This window comes from Ochlerotatus camptorhynchus, unplaced genomic scaffold, assembly GCF_037179485.1.
Source record: "Ochlerotatus camptorhynchus isolate MF236.1 unplaced genomic scaffold, CSIRO-AGI_Acam_v1.1 ptg000336l, whole genome shotgun sequence".
In the NCBI taxonomy this organism is placed as follows: Eukaryota; Metazoa; Arthropoda; class Insecta; order Diptera; family Culicidae; genus Ochlerotatus; species Ochlerotatus camptorhynchus.
In genome coordinates, this window is record NW_027040824.1 from 1,683,361 (window position 1) to 1,705,302 (window position 21,942).

The following is a 21,942-nucleotide window of genomic DNA, read 5'->3' on the forward strand; positions in this document are numbered from 1 at the left end:
ATTTGAGTTTCAGGAAACACGTTTTGATCGGAAATCCATATCAAATCCCTCTCAAGAGTAGCTGTTATCGTCGTGGTTGGTGAGGTCGTCGCCGGGATAACAACAAGTTGAACGGAAACTTTATCGTAATTGTTTTGTGATGTAAGGAGCAAGGTGGCCTAGTGGCGACCGTGCTTTTACTGATCAGAAGACCATGGGTTCAATCCCAAGCTACTTCGCGCTTTTGAATCGTTAGGAAATCAATTCAGCACATCGTTTACCAAAACAAATCTTGCTGCAATCCCAACCCTTTTATCCAACATCCCAGTGATTTCTCGTGAAAGTGCAGAGGTGTTCTCGGCTTTTATTACGTTAACATATTCCTACTGAATATTACTTTTGGACACCCACTTGGAAAATTCGACGTGGTCAGTTTCAAAAATCGCGAAGTCTTTGAAATTGGCTGAATTGACCGTTTGCAGTGTTCTCAAACGTTTCCGTGAGTGGCATACAATCGATCGGCAGGATCTAGAAACTAATGATCGGAAGCGGCATTTGAAGGTGTTTCGAACGGTTAGGGCAAACCCAGGGCTATCGCCAAGAAATTCAATGCTAGACAAAGCACCGTCAGAAGGATTCGCCAGCGAGAAGGATTTCGATCTTTTCGGGCCAGTAAGCAACCAAACACGACACTGATGCAGAATCTAGTGACGAATAGACGTGCCCGGAAGTTGTACAATGCGGTTCTTACAAAGTACGAAGGATGCATCCTCATGGACGACGAAATGTACGTGAAGACGGACTATGGGTACCTTCCCGGACAAAAGATCTAGAAAGTCACTGGTCGAGGTGGTGTCCCTAGCAAGTTCAAATTTGAATTTGCCGATAGATTTGCAAGAAAGTTTATAATCTGGCAAGGTATTTGCAGCTGCGGACAAAAAACCCAAACGTGACAAACAAGACTTTGGATTCCAAAAAGTACAAGGAGTGCCTGAAAAAACGTACTTTACATGTATGTTCTCAAATATCTCCTATAAAATCTTTTCTGTAAAGAAGGCTGTAAAGTTCTTTTCAGAATTATTCTAAAACATATTTGAGATTTTATCTAGGAATCTCTTGATCATTTTTTTGAAACAGTTCAGACATTCTTTGCAGTGCATTCCAAAAAAATTATAAAATTCATCCAAAAATTCTCATCAAATTAAAAAAAAGAATCAAGAATTCACTTAGGCATCATTTATTTTTATTTTTTTATATTGGCTGAAATCTTCTTAATTGATACGCGATATGACTCAGAGCTGTCCTAAAAAATTACTCAGCCTGATCTTGGAGTTCTAGACTACCATTTAAAAAGGGCGGAACTCCAAAATGATCATATCGAGAAAATGGCTGCCGAATTTTGATGACCTAAAAATTAATCCTATTTCACGACTTTCCATTTTCTGGATGATTTTATAAGGTTGACAAATAGTTTATAGTGTAATCTATCATCATGCATCACTAAAAACTTTTCTTTGTCGTGAAATTGAAAAAAAAAAAACATTATACGCCCTGATAATTTCTTACATGTTGTTACCCCCGGATCTTCCATCCTTTGAACTGCCAATACTGATGATACGCCGTGGGAATATTTTGTTTATTGCTCCGCCTTGGTTCTTCGTTCGCAGATTTTGTGAGAGTGGAATTACGCCCGAAGATTTTATTTTGTCTTCTTTTTGTTCGTTGTTTACACGTGAAATATCAATCGGATGCATTTCAAATGAATCGGACGTGACTAGATACTACTGAATCAATACGTAATATGCCAATTAAAACAATATAATTCGTAGTTCTGGTACAAGGCGTAACAACCAAATGCATCATAGAGTTGAAAGTTGGAAATACGCCATGTTAGAAGAAACGTTTTTGATGAATTGAAGTGATATTTTCTTCTACTTGTTCGTGTTTATCGAGTAGTTTGTGAACTGTTCGCTCTATAAGTGGCAAAATAGGGTTTGTTAACATTTTGGAGTTACGCCCTTTTCAAATTTTAGTCTAGAGTTCTCATCTAAATCCTTCTGATAATTCACTTGGAACTCGGTAAAATTATCTAGAAACCATTTTCGAGATGCCTTTGAAATTATCAAAGGAATTTCCTTAAAACTCTTCGCATAACTTCTTTGGAATTGTACTCCCAAAATTCGATTCTCTTGATATTTTTCACAAAACTGGTAGTCCTCTTCACAATCGAAATGAGTTTTTCCAGAGCAACTTAAAAAATATTCTGAAATCACATAATTGACGCGGAATTTTAGTAAAATCTCCCTTAAAGTTAATCACTAGAATACATTCTAAAGTTTACTCAAAGCTGATCTCGAATTGTTTTTATTGAATTTTTGAAATAGTTCTTTAATTACTATATCCCGAAAATCTAGTCTAGTCCAAAGGTCTGGATTTTTATTCCAGGTCCAAAATCTTATTTTTCTTAAGGAAAAGGCAAAGTACAATTTTTCTCAATTTGTCATCGAAATTCACGGGTTTTTCCCGGTGACTTCGAGTGAACAAGTGAAAGCGATTTGACAGACGTGGTATATGGATGAAGATTTCTGTAACTCTTACTCTCCCTCTGTTAAGTTTTATCCCCGAGCTCCTCTGTCGGGCGGGGACTGATGATGGATGCGATTTGGCAGAAGCATTTTGGAACGACGAAGAGCTCTTCTCAGTACTCAGTGCAGTGTCCGGGCCAGACGGTATTTGCGGTGGTATGAGAGAGTAAACTAGCTATAGTTGCCTCTTTCTTACTAACGCAAATCCCATCCGGTCCGGACCTCTTTTCCCTCTACTCTGACGTTATCTACTATCTCCGACCAGCTCTCGAGACTATCTGCAACTGATTGTACAAGCGATTTGGCAGATCCTTTTGTGGACCAACATTTCGACTGCTCTTTATCTTGCACTATTCTTGCATAATCATATTTCACCGAGCTCCGATCAGATTGACCGTTTTGCCAGAATATCGCATGACATGACATGACATCATTCCCATTAGAGGTTTCGACAAATACACGTTTGAAAACTTTCCCCATTTTCGTTACATGTCTCATTTTCGATTTCTTAATGTGACCCCCAGTATAGTAAAGAAAGACGTAGTTCTACGTCAAAAAATATTTTTCTCCGACCGTTTCATCTTAGCATTCTACTCTGAACCAGCTTTCGTATGGATCCTGGTTGCACTGCGGACAAAAAACAATGAGGAAGAAAGCCAAATCGCAGCCTCTGGTAGATGATCTATCACCTACAACTGGGAGGCATCAGTCCAAGACCTTAAACGGTTTCTGGAAAATTAAGGGAGACATCTGGACCACACTCAGTTTCTTCAGTTAAGGCACGGTATATCAAGCCGAACGCTGTTGGCTTGAGTTGAAATTTTATTGATTTCGTAAATTTGGTAAGGCGGAGTGGTACTTTCAACCGTCGACAGTGGCGGAATGTCATGAAGACAATTAAGTTGATCAAAAACTTCGGTGTAGTCCACAGTATCGTATGCAGTTACATCCCCGGGAAGGTTACAGTCCTGCCAAGCCAACAGACAACCAAATTGGACTCTTCAGTAGCAATGGGCGATCTAGGATCGAAACACAAAAGATCGATTCTTTTGGTTCGATTAATCGATTTTTTGAATCGATCTCAAACAAGACAAAAATCGACTAAATCGATTCTTTTCATTCGATTTTTGTATCGTGCATTTGCATTTGCAATTCAATATTGTTTTTTTTTGTCTTCACCTTTGCACATCACTTGCCTTGAACATTGATTCTGAGAACAACCAGTGTGACAGTTCAGTAGACAAGAACGAGAATCGTCATAAGGGCACAACGGCAGAATAACAAAATTTTCTTGCATCAGCCTGTTTTCCCACATTCTGTCAATCCTTTTCAAGCATGGGAGAAAATCTATTGTAAATATCTCCATGTATACCCCATTGCTCGAGACTATTTATCAAGTGTTTCGTCAGAGAGGCTATTGTCTTAAGCTGGTGAAACCACACAAAATCGATATCGGCTCAATGCAAAACGCATGGCTCAATTAGCTTTTTGGGATCCCTCTCGGATGAGTTTTGGGAAATCTGAATTAAGTACTTTCCGTACTTACCTGCTTTTACATTTCGACCATCTAATCGTTTTGTTTCATATGTTAATTTTTCGTTTTTTTTAATCGTTCATTTAATACCAATTAAACGAATATTATAACCTATTAAATCAAAAATCACTCACCTAATCAAGTAATCCTGAGCAAAAACTTCCAAACTCATCACGTAGGTATGTTACACTCACAACTTTTTCTGACTACGTACTACAAAATTTATTTCTCAATCGAATAAACTTTACAGAGCCGAGTTATAATTTTCGTTCTACATTATTGATGTCTTATATTATATATAAGTTAAAGGAGCTGGACCGATTACTCGCGGTTGTCTCGAGGCTAGTGGAGATTTACAATTTTTTTTTGATGGGAAAAGGGAGAGAGAGGTTTGAAATGTGGTTTACGAAAACAAATATTTAATTAATCCTAAAACATGAACTAATTTCTATTCATCTTGAAAACAAACATAAAAAACTCCACGCGTACAAAATACAAACTAAACACAAGGTTAATCAAACTTACAATCTAATGTTAATATTCTTAAAGTAAACATATATGAGTTTCATAAACTCCAGATCGCGTCTAGCCAAAATATCCCGAACTGGAACATTAGGTTGTCTACCTCGAGCCCGAAGGGAATCGTACAGCTCAGATCTGACTCCACGATACTCAGCACAAGACCAAATAATATGATCGGCGTCTTGGTAACCTTGTCCACATTCACAGAGATTGCTGTCCCCCAGCCCAACACGGAACAAGTGAGCGTTTAATGAATAGTTATTGGACATGAGGCGAGACATCACACGAAGGAAGTCTGGACCAACCTCCAACATCTTGAACCAAGGACTCTTCGACACCTTAGGGATGATCGAATATAGCCATCGTCCCAAACTCCCTTCACTCCACTTATTCTGCCAGCTGACGAGTGACTGTTGACGATAAATGAAGAAAAATTCATCGTAGGCGATTTGTCGATCGTAAATATCGCCTTCCATAGCGCCCACCTTAGCAAGTGAGTCAGCCATCTCATTGCCCGGAATCGAGCAATGAGATGGGACCCATGCAAAGGTGATGACAAAAGATCTTAAAGATAAAGCACTTATCTTTCTCGTATTTTCATGAGAAAATACGAGGAGTGTTTTACCGGCCTCATGGAGCGAATAGCCTCGACAGAACTGAGACTATCCGTAAATATAAAATAGTGATCTGGAGGAAGTGAGGCGATCGTTTCTAGCGAATAGTATATTGCCGCCAGCTCAGCAACATATACGGAACAAGGAGCTTGAAGCAATTGAGAGGCGCTATACCAAAACCAGCGGACGACTCTATTAGTGATCCATCTGTGAAGAACGATCTTGCGGAATCAACTTGGCCAAACTTTGCACCGTAAATTGACGGAACAATCATGGAACGATGATGTTCTGGGATCCCACGAATCTCCCGCGTCATAGATAAATCAAAACTAACTGAATTGCCGAAGTCGGAGAAGCATACACGATGAGGATTATGCTGTGAAGGGCTGACATCTTTTTTTATGTACACGTAGTACAATGACATAAAACGAGTTTGAGGGTTTAGCTCAAGAAGCTCCTCAAAGTTTTCGATTACCAGTGGGTTCATAACTTCACAACGGGTGAGGAGCCTGAGGGACAATTCCGAAAACCGATCCGATAGTGGCAACATGCCCGCTAACACTTCGAGACTCAACGTATGAGTCGAGTGCATGCATCCTAACGCGATACGAAGATAGCGATACTGGATCCATTCCAGTTTGATGATGTGAGTTTTAGCCGCCGACTGGAAGCAAAAACTACCGTACTCTAAAACCGATAAAATCGTTGTCTGGTACAACGTCAGAAGATCTTGCGGATGGGCTCCCCAGCACGTTCCGGTAATTGTTCGGAGAAAATTGATCCTTTGTTGGCATTTCCGCTTCAGATACTCAATGTGGGATCTCCAGGTGCATTTGGAATTGAACCAGACCCCAAGATATTTGAAAGACATGGAATGAGTGATCGGCTTACCCAAAAGTTGAAGCTTCGGTTGTGCTGGGCTATGCTTCCTAGAAAAAACGACCAACTCAGTTTTCTCCGTGGAGAATTCGATACCTAGCTGAATAGCCCAAGTAGACAAATTGTCTAAGGTATCCTGTAAGGGTCCTTGCAAGTCGGCCTCTCTGGGTCCTGTCATAGACACTACTCCGTCATCTGCAAGTTGTCTCAGCGTGCAGTTGTCACTTAGACAATTGTCAATTTCTCTGACGTAGAAATTATACAAAAGGGGCTTAAACATAAGCCCTGGGGGAGACCTATGTAACTAAATCGAGAAGCTGTAGAGTTTCCATGAGAAAAGCTCATATGTTTCTCTGACAGCAAATTGTACAAAAAGTTATTAATTAATGGAGAAAGGCCACATGCGTGGAGTTTGTCTGAAAGGACTTCAACCGATACTGAATCAAAATCCCCCTTAATATCCAAGAACACAGAAGCCATTTGCTCATTTTTAGCAAAAGCCAACTGAATTTCTGTGGAAAGCAACGCGAGACAGTCGTTCGTTCCCTTGCCATTACGGAAACCAAATTGAGTATCTGAGAGTAAGTGGTTCGTCTCAACCCATTTGTCCAAGCGAAAAAGGATCATTTTCTCCAACAATTTTCGAATGCATGATAACATCGCGATGGGACGATACGAGTTATGATCTGACGCGGGTTTTCCAGGCTTTTTAATGGCTATAACTCTCACTTGCCTCCAATCATCCGGAACAATATTTAGCTCCAGGAACTGACAAAACAAGTTCAACATGCGCCTCTTAGCGACGTCTGGGAGGTTCTTCAACAAGTTGAATTTGTTTCTATCAGCCCCAGGAGCCGAATTGCCACACGAAAGGAGCGCGAGTGAGAGCTCCAGCATTGAAAAAGGCTGGCTGATCTCGTCTACCGAATTCGTCGTTTCGCGAGGAATCATCTGTGCCGGCACGGAATCAGGACATACTTTTCGCGCGAACTTGAGAATCCAACTATCGGAGTACTCCTCGCTCTCGTTGTTTGAAGACCGGTTACGCATCCTTCGCGCCGCGTTCCAAAGCGTATTCATCGACGTTTCGCGCGATAATCCGTCCACGAATTGCCGCCAGTATCCGCGTTTCTTGGCTTTGATGAGGCTCTTGAGTTCGCGTTCAAGAGCCGAGTACGCTTCGAAATGTACGGGTGTTCCACGTTTCCGGAAAAGCTTAAACGCGTCGGACTTTTTACGATAAACCTCAGTGCATTGCTGGTTCCACCAAGGGGAAGGAGGTTTCCTACGGAAAGACGTTCCTGGAACCGGCCGAGTTTGAGCTTGAAGCGCGCTGTCCAAGATCAGATTGGAGAGGAAGTTATATTCCTCCAACGGTGGAAGCCCTTCTACCGACGTTAGGGCATCTTCTATCACATTCTTGAACTTTGTCCAATCGATATTACGGGTAAGATCGTACGCGACGTTAACGGGTTCCGACGGATTGAACCCACTGGCAACTGAAACTTTGATCGGCAAGTGATCACTACCGTGGGGATCTTGGATCACATTCCACGTGCAATCCAGCGATAATGAGTTAGAGCAAAGTGTGAGGTCTAATCTACTTCCATTCGAGGATGGGCCAGCCAAACGTGTTACTTCTCCATTGTTAAGAATTGTCATATTAAAGCTGTCGCAGAGGTCATATATCAAAGTAGAACGGTTGTCATCATACAGTTCCCCCCAGCCTGTACCGTGGGAATTCAAATCTCCCATAATCAACCGTGGAGCAGGAAGTACCGAACAGATATCTGAAAGTTGTTTGCGATTAACAACGGCTCTAGGAGGAATATAAACAGAAGCAATACAAAGGCTCTTACCTTTAATAATAGCCTGACATGCAACAACTTCAATACCTGGAAATTGTGGAAGATTCACTCTATAGAAGGAATGGCACTTTTTGATCCCCAAAAGTAGCCCTCCTCCACGCGAATCCTCACGATCCAGTCGAATAATGTTAAAATCATAAAAAGGAAGATCTATATCTGAAGAGAGCCAAGTTTCACAAAGAGCAAATGCATCACAATCATTATTGTGAACTAAAAACTTAAAAGAGTCTAATTTTGGAATAAGGCTTCGGCAATTCCACTGTAGAACAGTGATCAAATCCCCGACCTCGTTTGGAAAATTATCCATCGAAGGAAATGATTGCTGCAAGGAAGGGCCACTTCAATGTCAATTGCTTCAAGAGGGTCTTCAGAGAAGGAAGCATTGCCAGAACAATGCTTTTGAGAGGATCAGAAATATTCAGGTACTTGAGAATATCGTCCACAATTTTATCATGATCACATGAAACACATTGAGAGTGATCACATGAAACACATTGAGAGTGATCTGCTTCTGTCGACAGCCTAGTGAATTTTGAAGTTTTTATTTATTTTTTTGTTAACTTTATTTTTTCCTAATCTCTCCTTCACTAGAAAAAATAACCTTTTTAGTCTTAGTTCATTTTGGAATCAGAATTTTCAAATATTACAGGGAAGACGATAGTCTATACTTCCGTCTCATTTCCTTGTTATTCCAATTGCCATTGTTGTGTGCTCTGTATACCGTATTCAATTGAGGACAATCGAGGTATGCAGAGATCAAGATACCGAATTTCGGACACTTTTAAAAGTTGATTATCTCGGTCGAATATGATCCACATGTCTTGTAAATTTTAAATTTTTTTGACTAGTGCCCTCCACGATCATCTAACATTATTACTTTGCTTCTAACTGGATGTAATATTTAATTAAAAATGAAAGTGTCCGAAATTTGAATCGGAACGGTATTGACCAATTTGAAGCGACCGAGATAACCATCGACATAAACAGAAAAGTTGTCACACATTGAGATATAGAACCTTGAGCTATGGAGAGTTGCCTGTAGGTTTAATATTTGATCATTCCGATGTAAAATAAAAAATATATAAAAGACTAAAAGTTATGAAAGCATAAAAAAGTAAAGATAAGTTTAAATAATTCACATTACGCATTCAAATACAATCAAATTGTTCAATAGTCAGAAAAGCAGCGAGTGGACCAACTTTTTTGACGTTCTAGTTTTAAATTATTATTCATTCGGAGTCGGAATCGAAACTTTTTTTTCGACCCAGACTCCCACTTCTTATGCTCAAAACTGCATCCGGCTCCGACTTCGACTCCACGACTCCAACTAGTCCGACCTGATAATGACAATAAAATATTTCATCGAACTCAAATCTTTAAAATGTGTTGCAAACTCGGTGTTCTGCTACAGTGCTACATGTACTGTTGTGATATAGGTATGTTTACGAAACTCTATAAATTAATACCAGCTTTAGACAGTATACAATTGCGTGTCAGCAAGGTGTCTATGTCCAACAAGTAAGACATTGCTGTTGAATTTGATATCCCATCATGCAATATCAAGCCAACACCGTTTGAGACGGTCAAGCTAATCAATCACATTCCTGTATTTTCTGTACCTCAACCCACCAAACTATCAAACGAAGATTGGTCAATTTTCGATATCGCACACCTTGGGAGGAATCTTCGCATGCCTGAAGGAAGTCTCCATCAATAGACCCGAGGCATGTGCTTTCAATCAGCGATTATACGCTCCACTGGCTGCTTTCGGAAAGCAAAACCATTCTTGTTCATTTACAAACACACGCTTCCAGATACTGTTTGGCTACTTATCGCCTAAAGGTGGGATTAGTCGAGCAAATCCTTTTCCATTCAATGCCGGCATGTATATCATCATTGCTGTTCGTTCGTGTCGAGCTCGGCTTGTTTGCTCTTGTAGAAAATGAGAATCGCTCCGTAGCTCGAGTCACGCACATACACACAACAAACGCACCGATTCCCGGGCATTTCGATCTTGTTTCTACCGTACACGAGATCAAATATTTATCTTAAATAAATATCAGCAAATGATTGATTTTAATAGAATAAATATTTGCTACATTATTTATTGCTGCCGCCCAATGGCATGGGAAAAGCTAGCAGTGGGGAACGATTTTCCGTTGATTTGTTCGTTGGTTGCGTGTGACAGGTGAACCTAATAAGATTGAGGGCGGCTTTTGTGTTGCCCACCACCCAAACCAAGAAGGTGAGTGTGAATCCTCGGGCCAAAGTGGAAAAGGCTTACGACCTACCTACGGGGTTTGACTATTTTGTTTACACAGACGAAGCAGTAGCTGGTAGGCAGCAGATGCCTGGCTGTAGATGTGCTTCGTTTAAAAAGGAGGAAATTGAGGGTGAAAGTCATTACAGCTCAACAACAGCGGCAGGCAGCACCTACAGGAAAGGTGTGAATTCAGAGTGAAATTAGATTTGTCGAGGGAAGATATTGGAAGGAGGTGGCAAGAAAGTGGGAGGCGCCGGTAGTTACGTGGAGGTAGGTGTGTTGACACTTTGGTTCGACTAACTTTGTAAAGTCACGTAGACAGAAAGGTGACTGGTTGACATCCGAAGATCAAATTATTTCCTTTTGTTTGTGTGATGACGAAGGTAGGTTACTGCAAGAGTGATGCACTGTAATCATAGAGAAAATCGATTTTTGAAGTCAGAAATCTTGAATCCGGTGGAACGGTGCGGTTTGGTGGTTGATCGCGGAATGCTCGTGCTCAATAGCCTTAAGATGCGTTGGTGGGTGATTAAAAACTGGAAACAAATTGAAACAGTATGTTGTCTGAGAAATTTAGAATTTTGACGTTGGATAACGTCTTTCGGCAACATACGGGGGTACAAAATTGAAAACAGTCATTTTGGATGAGTTACGAAAAATTAAAAGATTTTGAACGATAATAACTCAACCATCTCTCGATAGATTTACGAGATAATGGCATCAATCGATTGGAAATATTTCTAGCAATTTACTGAATGTTTCAAAACTATTGATTTCATTCTGTAAACTATTGAAAAATGGTTAAAAGTAAACCATTGTCTAAAGATGGTGAAAATCGATTGATTTTTTTTATATTCTTATACTTTCTCCAACTGAGACATCAGATGCGAGTATCTGACACCTCTGATATTTTCTGTTCTATTATATAAGCGTCCAACAAGGTCGCCCGTTCCATCATTGTCTATCCGATCGTCGACCCAGCAGCAGAGCAGCGGAAGCAGAGCAGCGGCAGCAGAGCCTGGGGGCGAAAGGGCAACTACGCTGAGTGCGTTGGTGCCAGTGCTCCGGTATACTGGGCCGCCGTCATGGAATGCCCAGCTGCTGTAGTTCTCAGTCGGTCGTATTCACCGGGCAACTACGCCGAGCGCGTTGGAAAAATGGCCCTTTTCAGGGCCACAACATTATCAAGAAAGAGTTTAACGATTAATTTTCTAATGCCTTTCCGACACTTTTTTCATGACTTTCATCGGCCTGCTGATATTCATGTGATTTTGTGGTGGGATTTTTAGCTATGTGAAATTCACAGTTATTTCATCCATGTGGTAATTTTTTTGAGTGTGCTTCGGCAATCAAAATAAAGTTTGCACGATGGAAGCGCACATCGTAAATTTCGTTCATTTTAGTAATAATTAAATTGCCCCTCTCCCCCTACCCTCTGGCAGTACATGAAAAGCCTTTTTGTGAGGGGAATTTTTCAAAAGGATACCGATTAAAATAATGGGTACCATTTTCTGAGGATGAGATGAGGACGATTCGTCATCCATATGAAGCGTGTCACGATCATTCCCAAGGATTCGTGGTTAACGCGTCTTATTTCTCTGTTAATACCGGTTAAACTCAATAAGAGGATTGTGATCGACTGGTTCCTCTCAAAATATCTGTTTGGATTTCATCCGAAGTTTCGGTCGCATATATTGTGCCTTTTTGAAGGAATCTCTTGGACTCTATATGTTGGTAGAATGTTCTACTTTAGTATTTTGTGTTCACCTACTAACCAGGCTCGGTTTTATTGTTCTATGAGCCCACAGTATAGGCGTAATAATAATCTAGAAGTATCGCTTCAATACGATTAACCGGTTGACTAAGCAAAGAAGACCGGAAGTCCCAACGGTAACGGTAAATGTTGAGCAATGAAGGAACAATACGCACACCACGATCATTTCTGAAATCTCAACCGTAATTTGCTATTCATTCCGCTGCATCAATGTACACTGAAACAAATCGACATGTATCGTTTATTGGATCCATCTTATAACATAGCAATGTCAGCATATTTATTCATTCTATGTGATGATTGATAGATTCCATTGGATTATCACTTAAAAACTATGACTGCGATATGGAATGATTTCTATCGTAATTTCACATACTTAGTACTTGATAATACTTTGCTTCGAACGTGGTTAGCGAAGGTAAGAAGTATATGAATATTGTCTGATATATTTCATGGTGAAAAACTGTTGATATGTCATGGGTGGGAACAGACATCTAGGAACTAATGGAAAATCATATAAGTTTGCACTATGAGAAAATTCAGTAAAATATACCTGTTTTCATGATGAATATTGCTCACTAAAATATATATCTTATAAGATAATCATGTATATTTTATTGGAGTTGCTTTTACTGATTTTTGACGTTTGTTGATATGTCGCGTGTAAATAGACATGTAGAAACTATTGGACTGTCATTTAACTTTGCAGTATAGGAAAACATGTATATCTCATTGTAATAGCTTGCTTTGATTTTTGACGTTTAAAGATTGTAAACAGATCTATCCCAATCATTAAATAGTCATATAGAAATGCCTTTTAAGAAATCCAACAGCAAGCATTTGTTTTTGCATGTTTTTCTGGGATGAATATCGCTCCCAATAAAATACATCTTACATGATTGTTCTTTATAAATTATTGAAACAATTTTCAACGATGTTAACGTACACTCATTCATATGATAATTGGTTCCAGAAAAGAATGTATTGAGATTGAAAAAAAAAATGATTCTACTGTAATATTTACTTTGCTATGATTCTAATTGTAAGCCTTCTACACGGCTAATTCAGATTCCAGCCCTAAGTAGTACTCGAACTTCATGAGCCAGTTCTATGAAATCATATAATTTAGTCGTTGATTTATTGCACACAGGTGCATTAAGAAAGATTTGAACAAACCACACCACCGAAACGGAACATAAATTTGTCAGTGCTATTTGTCTTCACTCTAGCAAAACGAGCATAAAGTTGCACTACATTCCATGTCGGGAGAGCTGTTCTTACTTCATGCTATTTGAACGAGCTCAATCTTGAAGTCAGCCGTGGCCCAGTGGAATCGAGCACAGACACCGAAAGCATCACACCTCAACAGATCTTGATCGAATCCCAAATCAGCTACAATAAAAAAAAAGGCACAACTGTGAAAGCTCCCACTGCCTGATGTTTATTTTTCGAATTTATTTTTAGAAATCGATTAAATATATGTGTCAAAAAAAGAAGTAAATTTCATGTTTTTTTCACATAAACTTTACTTCGATTGATTTATGACACATATATTATATTGTGGTGAAAAGTATAGCTTATGCTTATGGGTTTCAAATCCATTTCAGTTAATTATTATAATTTAATCGATTTTCATTTATCATATGACGATCATATAAAAGTTACCAAATTATCAGCATTGTAAATGTATCAGATATTCATATAGAATTTACCTGACACATTTTCAATCATATCATTTTCAATGGATTATCTTATAGCGCAAATTTATTAGACTTCCACATAACAGGAATATGTCAAATTCGTTCAGTGTAGGCCATAAGTCCAGGGCCACCGCAGCTCTGCAAGGTAGGGGAAATGGATCTAAGATTGGGCCCATCGCTAAAAATCTGCTATTTACCAATCTTATCTATATGAACGCGTCGTTGGGACGGTACTGATGGATATTTTAGGGCGCTATTGAAAATTTAGTCGTTAGTTTAATTTTAGATATGGATGGAATGATAACACTGCACCGGTTAATTTCTTGGAATTCAAGACACGCCTTCACTAATCAACCATCATCGAACTTACTCGATGAGGATATCGATTAACTAGGGAGAGCATGACAGAAAGATTCAACCATGTTTTTAATGGATTCATTTTATCACTCCTTGCGCACCACGAAGGAAACTGTTTTGAAAACGAAACTCTTTACCATCAAATTGGTCGTCCTGAAAAGGACGGATTTTGTTAAAGGGTGGAAACTTCGATCGAATTTAGGCCTTCTTTTCGGTCTTCTTGGGCAACAGGACGGCCTGGATGTTTGGCAGGACACCACCCTGAGCGATGGTCACTCCGGAAAGAAGTTTGTTCAGCTCTTCGTCGTTGCGGATGGCCAACTGCAGGTGACGTGGGATAATTCGGGTTTTCTTGTTGTCACGAGCGGCATTTCCTGCCAACTCGAGAACTTCAGCGGCCAGATACTCCATCACGGCAGCCAGGTAGACGGGAGCACCGGCTCCAACACGCTCAGCATAGTTGCCCTTTCGGAGTAGACGGTGAATACGACCGACTGGAAACTGCAATCCAGCGCGGCTCGAACGGGACTTTGCCTTTCCCTTGACTTTGCCTCCTTTTCCACGTCCAGACATAATGCGAACGACACGAACAGTTCGATGCTGAGACTGTAATGATGACATTTCGACCGTCGAGGGTGCTTTTATACCTGCGTCGAGTAGCATATTATGAATACAGGGACGGTACAATAAACACTGTGGGTAGCAAAATACTGAAAATGGGATGAGTGTCGGTTGTCTCTACGGGCATGAAACGAGACAGCGTTGCCAGTATTCCTGATTTATTTGATTTTCCAGATTTTCAATCGTCTTGCCAGATACTTACCCAGATATCACTTATATGTTATTACGTTTATTTCAAGAATTTTTAATTATGTTCCGGATTTTCCCAGATTTTTTAAATATGTTGCTTTAGAGAATTTCCAGCCCAAAACGAAAACCGGTTGGACATGAGCGTTTCCGAATTCAGTCCAATAGAGGCGATGGGGGCAAGAAGACCATACGGGGCGAGATGGGCCACCGTTCGTTTGGGCATAATACCTATTAACTCAATTTATTTTTTTTTACAAACTTGTTGAAAATGCTTCTAATATGCATCTCCATGAAAACCGTATCAAAATTCAATTACATGTCTAAGATAATAATGGAAATGTAACATTAGCTCAAAATCTCTAGAATATTATAAGATATGCAGTCAAGAAAACAAGCATCGCATTCACTATATTACATTTTACTGATCCGCTGGTTCTACAGCGAGCAATACACGTAACTGTTGCTAAAAGAACTTATGTTTCTTTCTAGTGAAAACCTTTCAAAACCTTAACTTTTACTAGGGTGCTCATATTGCCCTGTATAGTTGTTGATCGGAGCAAAAACTGAAATTTTTCAAACATAATCATTTATTCAGTCTATCATTCCAAAACCACAACCAAAACGGCCCTTTTCAGGGCCACCAATAATTCGACAAAGAGTTAGTTTTGAAGACAATTTCTATCCAGAATATCACAGTTACACTTAAATTTGGGGACTATACTGGGGTGTGGGAACGCTGGAAGGGGAGATGCTGTCTGTCTTCGAACTACCAACATCATTCCAAAGCTCCTCCAGGGCGACAGAGTAGAGCAAACCCAACAACTTCAGCCCAACAAAACGGCCCTTTTCAGGGCCACCAAACTTTCGCAAAAGAGTTATTAAGGAATATTCCTAAAATCTAATATACACAATTAAATACAACACATAACAGACGTTATCCAACGCCAACCCTGCGGTCGTATCTAGTATACAACCCTTCCAACTTTTTTTAAAATGTAAAGTATGTATTTCAAATTGGTCGACCACGAAAACTTGCATTCTTGCTATGAATTTCCACTGTAAACTAATGATGAAAATGGTTATGTTGATAATACCGGTGATGATAGTCCCGCCTTTCTCCACTACAATGCGCACTGGGTTAGGGTACTGTTAAAAATTTACATTAGACTGGCCCACATTTGTATGGGGGAAATTTTTTATCATTTTTTTTTCAACGGGCCAACCCCTAGATTTGTGCCATTAGGTGAGAAAACCACTCTTTGAAAATTTCAGCTCATTCGGATGTAACACGAGCTAGCGCTTTTGATTTATAATTTCTATGGGGATATTGCTTGAAATGTATGGAGAAGTAATATTCCTTCACTCTTTCAGGCATAGAACTGGTACAGCAAACTCGATTAAGCTCAGAATTTCAGCACGCGTAGCTTTAACTATAAGGAATAACTTTGCTGAAGACAGCATTACGATTTAAGTTAGTATTATTGTGATATTGATTAATTATGTGCATTTTGCTCTTATATTGCAACAAAATACAGGCAGCTTATGCAACATATCAACTAGATAACTACAAAAAATAAAAGTTCATATTTTCCATAAGCCAACATCCAGGCTCGTGTCTTTTAGTGCAATAACCACTTTCTGAATGTTTCAGCTCTTTTTGGCGTTACGTGGGCTGGCGCTTTTGGATTAATGTTCATATATGAGATTTGGTTGATACAAAATGCTCATACATATTCAAAAGCGAATACCGTGTGGGACCGAAATCCGTACACCTAAGCACGAGAGAATCATTAACGGCCAATACTAAATAATGCTATCACATTATGCTCTGTATCACATCTTTTTCCTATACATTTATCTTTATTTTACCATTATTTGCAAACACCAGGTCTTAAAATTGCCTTTAATTATAAGAAAAAAGTATTTAAATTGCACATCTCTTGAATCAAAATCCGTACAGCGTTCTACGATTGAATCAAAATCCGTACAATTTTGAATCGAAATCCGTACACTGTGTTGAGGATGAATCAAAATCCGTACAGTCATGAATCAAAATCCGTACATGCATGTAAATCGATCTAAATCAATGAAAAAAAAACATGTTGCTGTCTTGAATAAAGTATTTTTTTAGAAGTTGCTTGTCTAGGAGTCCAAAACATGTTTTTTTTACGTGGTTTTTTTTTACACGGTTTTTTTTACACGGTTTTCCACGATTTACACGGTACGTTTTTAACGATTTCTCGATAACGATACAACCTATCGACTTGATTCCAATCACATTATCCGTTTCAAGCTATAGGTAATCGAATGTCATACTTAAAAAAAAAATCACAATTTTTGGTGTAAATACAGAAATTTTTAAAATATGTCTATATGGACCATATCATGCTTTAATTAAAAATGGTATCAAAATCCGATTTTTTGAAAACTTTTAAGCATGTGAAAAATCAAAATCTCGTAGGTTTTTTTTTACACGGTGCGTATCCCCCGTGTAAAAAAAGACCTGAGTGTATACTCGTTTAAATACACTAGTTTACAGCATGATTGAACTTTGTACGCTGATGGTCATTTCCCATGTAAAATTGTGCGCTGAATCTAAAAATGTAGTCTAAAAAAATCTCAGTAGGACAGTTTTTGAGATATAGCTAAAAAATGAAACCTCACTTTAAAAAAAACGTGTTTACTACAACCACAAATACCTCCGGCTGTAATGAAGTAATATTAATTATTTTAACACCGAATTAAACGTGATAAAATTTGATTTCGATCATTACAACACTATTTTTCCGTTAGAGTAATGGTATAAGCACAATAAACATTTTTATTTACATTGCTTAAAAAATTAGCAGAAATTAAATTTTCTAAGGAAAACTTAAAAAAAAAACAAATTATTAACTAATAACAATACTACTAATCTCACTGACAATTGATGTTCAATTGATCGAACGAAAAATTTCTTACCTCTTATTTAGCGTTAAAATAATTGTCATTTATATTGTTGGATTCAGCGTACGATTTTACATAAGAATCATTCGTCAACGGTTCAAGTTCATTTTTTTTATTTTTTAACTAGTAATATCAGCGTTAGATGAATTGATGCTCCAATCGATTCAAGGGAAAGGTAACTGATTTCTTTTTATTTAAGAAGGTGACTGCTCTGGATTTTCATGCTAACTAATATCATGTTTAAGGATTCATTTCCTCCTAATTTTATTCTATACCAGTGCTTTGGGTTAAATATTATTACTAGAGCTTACCTCCGATCACAACTTCGAGGTCTTTGAAATTTGACATGTGGTAACGTGCAAGATGCGCCATACTTTGAAACTTGGGGGCACTCCAGCTCAACGCTACAAAACATTATTAACCGGGCCTAAACTGGGCGGTGTAGCTTGGACAATGTTGTCGAATCAATAATAGCAAACTGAAGAGAAGACTGCCGAAACATCTTTAATACACCGATAATGGAAACGCTCCACCAACCCACTGGCATCAAGCGATAGAATAAGCGGTTTCTAAGATGGTAGCCCTATAATGGCGGATAAGTGAAAAAAAATAGAACCATCTTCGAAACCAACAAAAAAGACAGTGAATTACCATCAAAGATTAGTTTTTGGTTTTGTGCATGTAAAATAAAATAAACGTAAGTTAACTACTAAAACTTAATTTAATTTAAAACGTCAAGAGAGTAATAATCATAAAAATGCAGATCTTTCATAGCTTCTGTTCCGCAGCTTTCTTCTGCAACGAGTTTTTTTTCGGAAGAGTGTTCTAAACGAATTTATGGGACAATGGGACAAAATTTCACAATCTTCATGGCAGGTTTTAAGAAGCTTTGCCATCACAAATTTTTAAATTTCCTATGATGGAGTGAAGGATATAAAGAAACCATATGTTTGTGTTCAGATATTGCCAAAACTTGGCGAACAACGAAATCCACTCAAAAAAGGTGTTATTCCATTATAACTGCAATAGGATACCATTTTTTCGGGGTTTTTAACACAATCTGCACCTATTACGATTGTTTGAATATGTTTTTAAATTATTTTTATAAATTACTAGCTGAGTGTGCCCGGTCTTGCTCGGGATTCAATATTAGCTTGAGTTTATGCGCCGATTTAAAAAAAAGCATGCTATATTGTACGTAGCACCCCCCCTCCCCCGCCCCATATTATCTAAGGGGCTACCCCCTATGATAATCTCCTTATACCCCCACATGCCTAGTTTGGTTCCATTTGCTTGATTAGTTCTCGAGTTTTGCAGAAATTTCTGTTCATTTGTATGGGAGCCCCCCCTTACAGAAGGGGGAGGGGTCTCGAACCATCATAAGAACCTTTCACGGCCCCAAAAACCCCTGTATACAAATTTTCGTGCCAATCGGTTCAGTAGTTTCCGAGTCTATAAGGGTCAGACCGACAGACAGACAGACAGACAGACAGAAATTCATTTATATATATTTATAGATTACATGGGTTTGGGGTACGATTCGAACTTTTGCCCCGCTGACTCGAAATTTTCCCCACTATAGGCAGTTACAGCTTCCTGATGAAAAATAAAAAATCAAACACTCATAAAAACATCTTTAAGAGAAATGCAATAAAAGTATATTCTTGCTCCACGCCTTCAAAGTTGGTACAAATGTTTTAATCTATCAGTTCAAAACAAACTTTAGTAGCTCTTGGAAAAATCATGAATATTTGTGATATATTGTTTGAATCTAAAAGAACTTCCAAGCAAATGATATAAAATTTAGTTTTATGTTGCATAGGCGTCGAAAACGAACTTTTACCACACTTGAACTTCTATCCCACCTTACTCTACTTGAAAATTTTTATCAAACGATGCAAGAAAATATGTTTAGCCATCTTCTTGTATGTAAATTAGACAGACCCACAAAAATAATAGCTCTAATTTTCCACGGGCCAACATCTAGATTTGTGCTTTTAGCTGAGAAAACCATTCTCTGACAGTTTTAGCTTATTTGGTTGTAGGATGAGCTGGCGTTTTTAGTTTGAATTTTGTATGGGGATTTTGGATAACACACTCCTGGACACTCCTACACTCTATCGATCATAAAAAAGTTTCCTTATTTTCGATTTGATTCAGATTTTGAAAACTTGTACATCAATTAATGAGTATTAATTTTGCTGAAGATTGCATCATGAATCTAATGTGTTTTATTGAGATACCGTGCGGGACCGAAATCCGTACAGCACCGAAATCCGTACACCCTGTTGAATTTGTTTATTTATATGCATCATAACAATTTAAATATTATACATGAATACATATTCATGTTCATTCATGCATTAGCTTGATGTTTACGTCAACAATTAAGCAGTATGTCGTGCAATTAAAATAAGAAAAATAAAAACCTTATCATGTGTCGGGCATTTCTATCAATCGGTTACGTTCTTAACGATTTTCTAAGAAAATCACTCGGATTTACTTCCAGTTGTTAAGCGTATTTAAGGCCATCGTTCGGACATTTTGAGCCGTTTGTCTGTGATTTGGGTGGTTTTCCAGGAAACGTCCCGAAAATCCTGTGAAGGAAAGCGAATATCGGGAAACGAATTCCGTCCGATTGTAGCCAAGGATTTTTTTTTCCTAGTGGGGTAAAATTTGGGTGGAAAAGTGCATTCAACTTCAAGTGGTGTGCTTTTTCCGGGAAAGTGGCATTTCCACCCAAAGAGAATATGCACGTGAGTGTATATGTGCGCGCAAGGAAATGCAATCTTGCGCCTATGTTTTCCCTGGAATTTCCCAAGAAAGTATACCATATTTTTATACCAGGACATTCTGCAGACTATGCACAACATGATGGTATACATAAACATATGATTTTCGAAAATTTGTAGCATGGTTTTTCAATTTCCAAACCATGCGCCAAACATTCTCGCTGTAAATTCGTCACGGACATAGTAAAGAAGCAATCAGCAATTACGCATTTGTTTACCACGTTGCCACATTTTCTTGTTCGTAGGTCCACGAGTCCTTTTTCGCTAGTTCGCTCATCATATCAAATTGATCAGGAATTCTTCCGAATGTCAAAAATTATATCGAAGACCTACGACGGATCCGAAATTGAAATTGAGATCTCCATATATTCTTTCATCATATCAAACTGAACAGGAGTTCTTCAAAATCTTATCTTATCTATCGAAGACCTACGACTTATCGGGAATTGAAATCGAATCCTGCATATTCCCTCATCACATCAAATTGATCATTAATTCTTCCGAATAATTAGAAATTATATATAAAACGTATGACTAATCGGAAATTGAAAATGAGTTCTCCATATATTCCACCAACACATCAAATTGATCATAAATCCTTCTGTAGACATTCGGGCAGTTAGAATATATTTCAAAATACAAGGATGGTCAAAAATTCTTCCAAACTATCAGAAGTTATATGGAAACCCTTCGATTGATTGCAAATTGAAATCAAATTCTCCATTAATTCCTTGATCATATCATATTGGAATTATCAGGAATTATTCCGAATAATAAGAAATTATATCGGAAAATGAAATCGAGTTCTCCATATGTTCCCTCATCACATCAAATTGATCAGGATTTCTTCCAAATTATCAGAATTAATATCGAACACGTATGACTAATTGGAAATTGAAATTGAGTTCTCCATATATTCCATCAACATATCAAATTAATCAGAAATCCTTCTGATGAACTTCGGGCAGTTCGAATGTATTTCAAAATACAAGGATGATCAGGAATTATTTCGAAATTTCACCGAATTATCAGAAGTTATATGGAAACCCTATGACTGATTGGAAATTGAAATCGATTTCACCATAATGTGTACCCTATGTACCATATCAAAGTGTTCAGAAATTCTTCCGGATTATCAGAAATTATATTGAAGGTCTTCGACTAATAGAACAATTGCAACCAAGTTTCCATATATATCTCAATCAAATCAGGTTGATCAGGAATTCTTTCGAATTATCAGAAATTATAAAAAAAAACTTCCTGATCAGAAATTGAAATCGAGTTGTCCTTATGCCCTTACCATATCAAATTGATCAGGA

The 21,942-nt window shown here is 38.3% G+C and overlaps 2 protein-coding genes across 2 annotated transcripts in view; one reads left to right on the forward strand and one right to left on the reverse strand.

The window, feature by feature from the left end:
- RunxB (Runt related B) overlaps positions 1 to 21,942 on the forward strand; it is a 170,287-nt gene that overhangs the window by 40,099 nt on the left and 108,246 nt on the right. The window lies entirely within an intron of this gene.
- Positions 14,061 to 14,648, reverse strand: LOC135708831 (histone H2A). The gene has a single exon (XM_065230976.1). It carries the CDS (start codon positions 14,646 to 14,648, stop codon positions 14,274 to 14,276), a length of 375 nt encoding a protein of 124 aa, XP_065087048.1. The 3' UTR covers positions 14,061 to 14,273.